This window comes from Hippocampus comes, unplaced genomic scaffold (genome assembly GCF_001891065.2).
Source record: "Hippocampus comes isolate QL1 unplaced genomic scaffold, H_comes_QL1_v1.1 C16837154, whole genome shotgun sequence".
NCBI classification, from domain to species: Eukaryota; Metazoa; Chordata; class Actinopteri; order Syngnathiformes; family Syngnathidae; genus Hippocampus; species Hippocampus comes.
Window position 1 is genome coordinate 1 of NW_017839830.1, and position 969 is coordinate 969.

At 52.0% G+C, this 969-nt stretch overlaps 1 protein-coding gene across 1 annotated transcript; it reads left to right on the top strand.

Moving 5' to 3' along the window:
- The first annotated feature begins 39 nt into the window (after positions 1-39).
- Positions 40-958, top strand: LOC109509270 (cell adhesion molecule-related/down-regulated by oncogenes-like). Its single transcript, XM_019859147.1, has 2 exons — positions 40-436; positions 586-958. Exons 1-2 carry the CDS (start codon positions 152-154, stop codon positions 769-771), a joined length of 471 nt encoding a protein of 156 aa, XP_019714706.1. The 5' UTR covers positions 40-151; the 3' UTR covers positions 772-958.
- The last annotated feature ends 11 nt before the right edge of the window (positions 959-969 follow it).

The window sequence follows — 969 nt, forward strand, 5'->3', positions numbered from 1 at the left end:
TTTTTTTTGTTTTTGTTTTGCCAGAAATGTTGGACCAAAAAATTTTCCTTCACTCATAACTAGGGGAAAATTGACACAAGTTACGTCGGCCCGTGGACCCCAGTTTGAAAACCACTGCCCCACTGAATGTGCGTTGTCATTCCACTTAAACATGTATCTTCCCAATCTTTCGCTCTCAGAATTGAACCCCGACCTGGAAGTTTGGCCCTCACTGCCACCCATGCAGAGCGACGAGGGCAGCGACCGCTTCCTGACGGAGGAGGAAGAGGACGCAAGCGAGCCGCCGTCCGCAGGGGGCGGCGACCGTCTCACACCCGACGCGCCCATCATCACCAGCCCGCCCCAGACCCACAAACCCGATGTTTACGACCTGGAGTGGAGGGCGGGGCCTGACGGCGGGAGCCCCATCAACGCCTATTTTGTCAAATATCGTAAGGTGAGCATGTTGAAAAATTTACACACAAAAAAGCCAAAGAAGAAGCAAAACTGCATAGTGGAGTTGATCACTAGATGCCCATTGTGTTCCCGTTCGCGCTAGTTCAAAGGTTGCTGTGAGCATTTGTATCCTTTCCCGTTGTCGCACAGGTGGACGAGATGGCCACGTTGATGGAGAGCTGGCTGACGGTGCGCGTGCCCGGCAGCGAGCGCTCGCTACGTCTCTCCGAGCTGGAGGCGTCCAGCTTGTACGAGGTGCTCATGGTGGCCCGCAGCTCGGCGGGCGAGGGCCAGCCGGCCATGCTCACCTTTCGCACTGGAAAAGGTTCGTGTTAGTTGCAGTTGTTGCAGCAGTCGTAACAGTACCGTCCTTAGTGGGAGTGGTTTCAGTCGGAATAGTAGTTGGAAATGTACCAGTAGTTGTAGAAACAGTAGTAGGATAGTAAGCAAATAAAAACAAATACGTGCACAACAAACTGTACGAGGTTAAATATTTACAGTACAGGGAAAGTAGTAGGAGGAAAGGAAGTAATA

Bases quoted from the DNA above. Each gene is read 5' to 3' on its own strand.
- LOC109509270 (XM_019859147.1), top strand. From the start codon at position 152: ATGTATCTTCCCAATCTTTCGCTCTCAGAATTGAACCCCGACCTGGAA. The intron at 437-585 runs GTGAGCATGTTG...GTTGTCGCACAG, and splicing joins ATTTTGTCAAATATCGTAAG to GTGGACGAGATGGCCACGTT.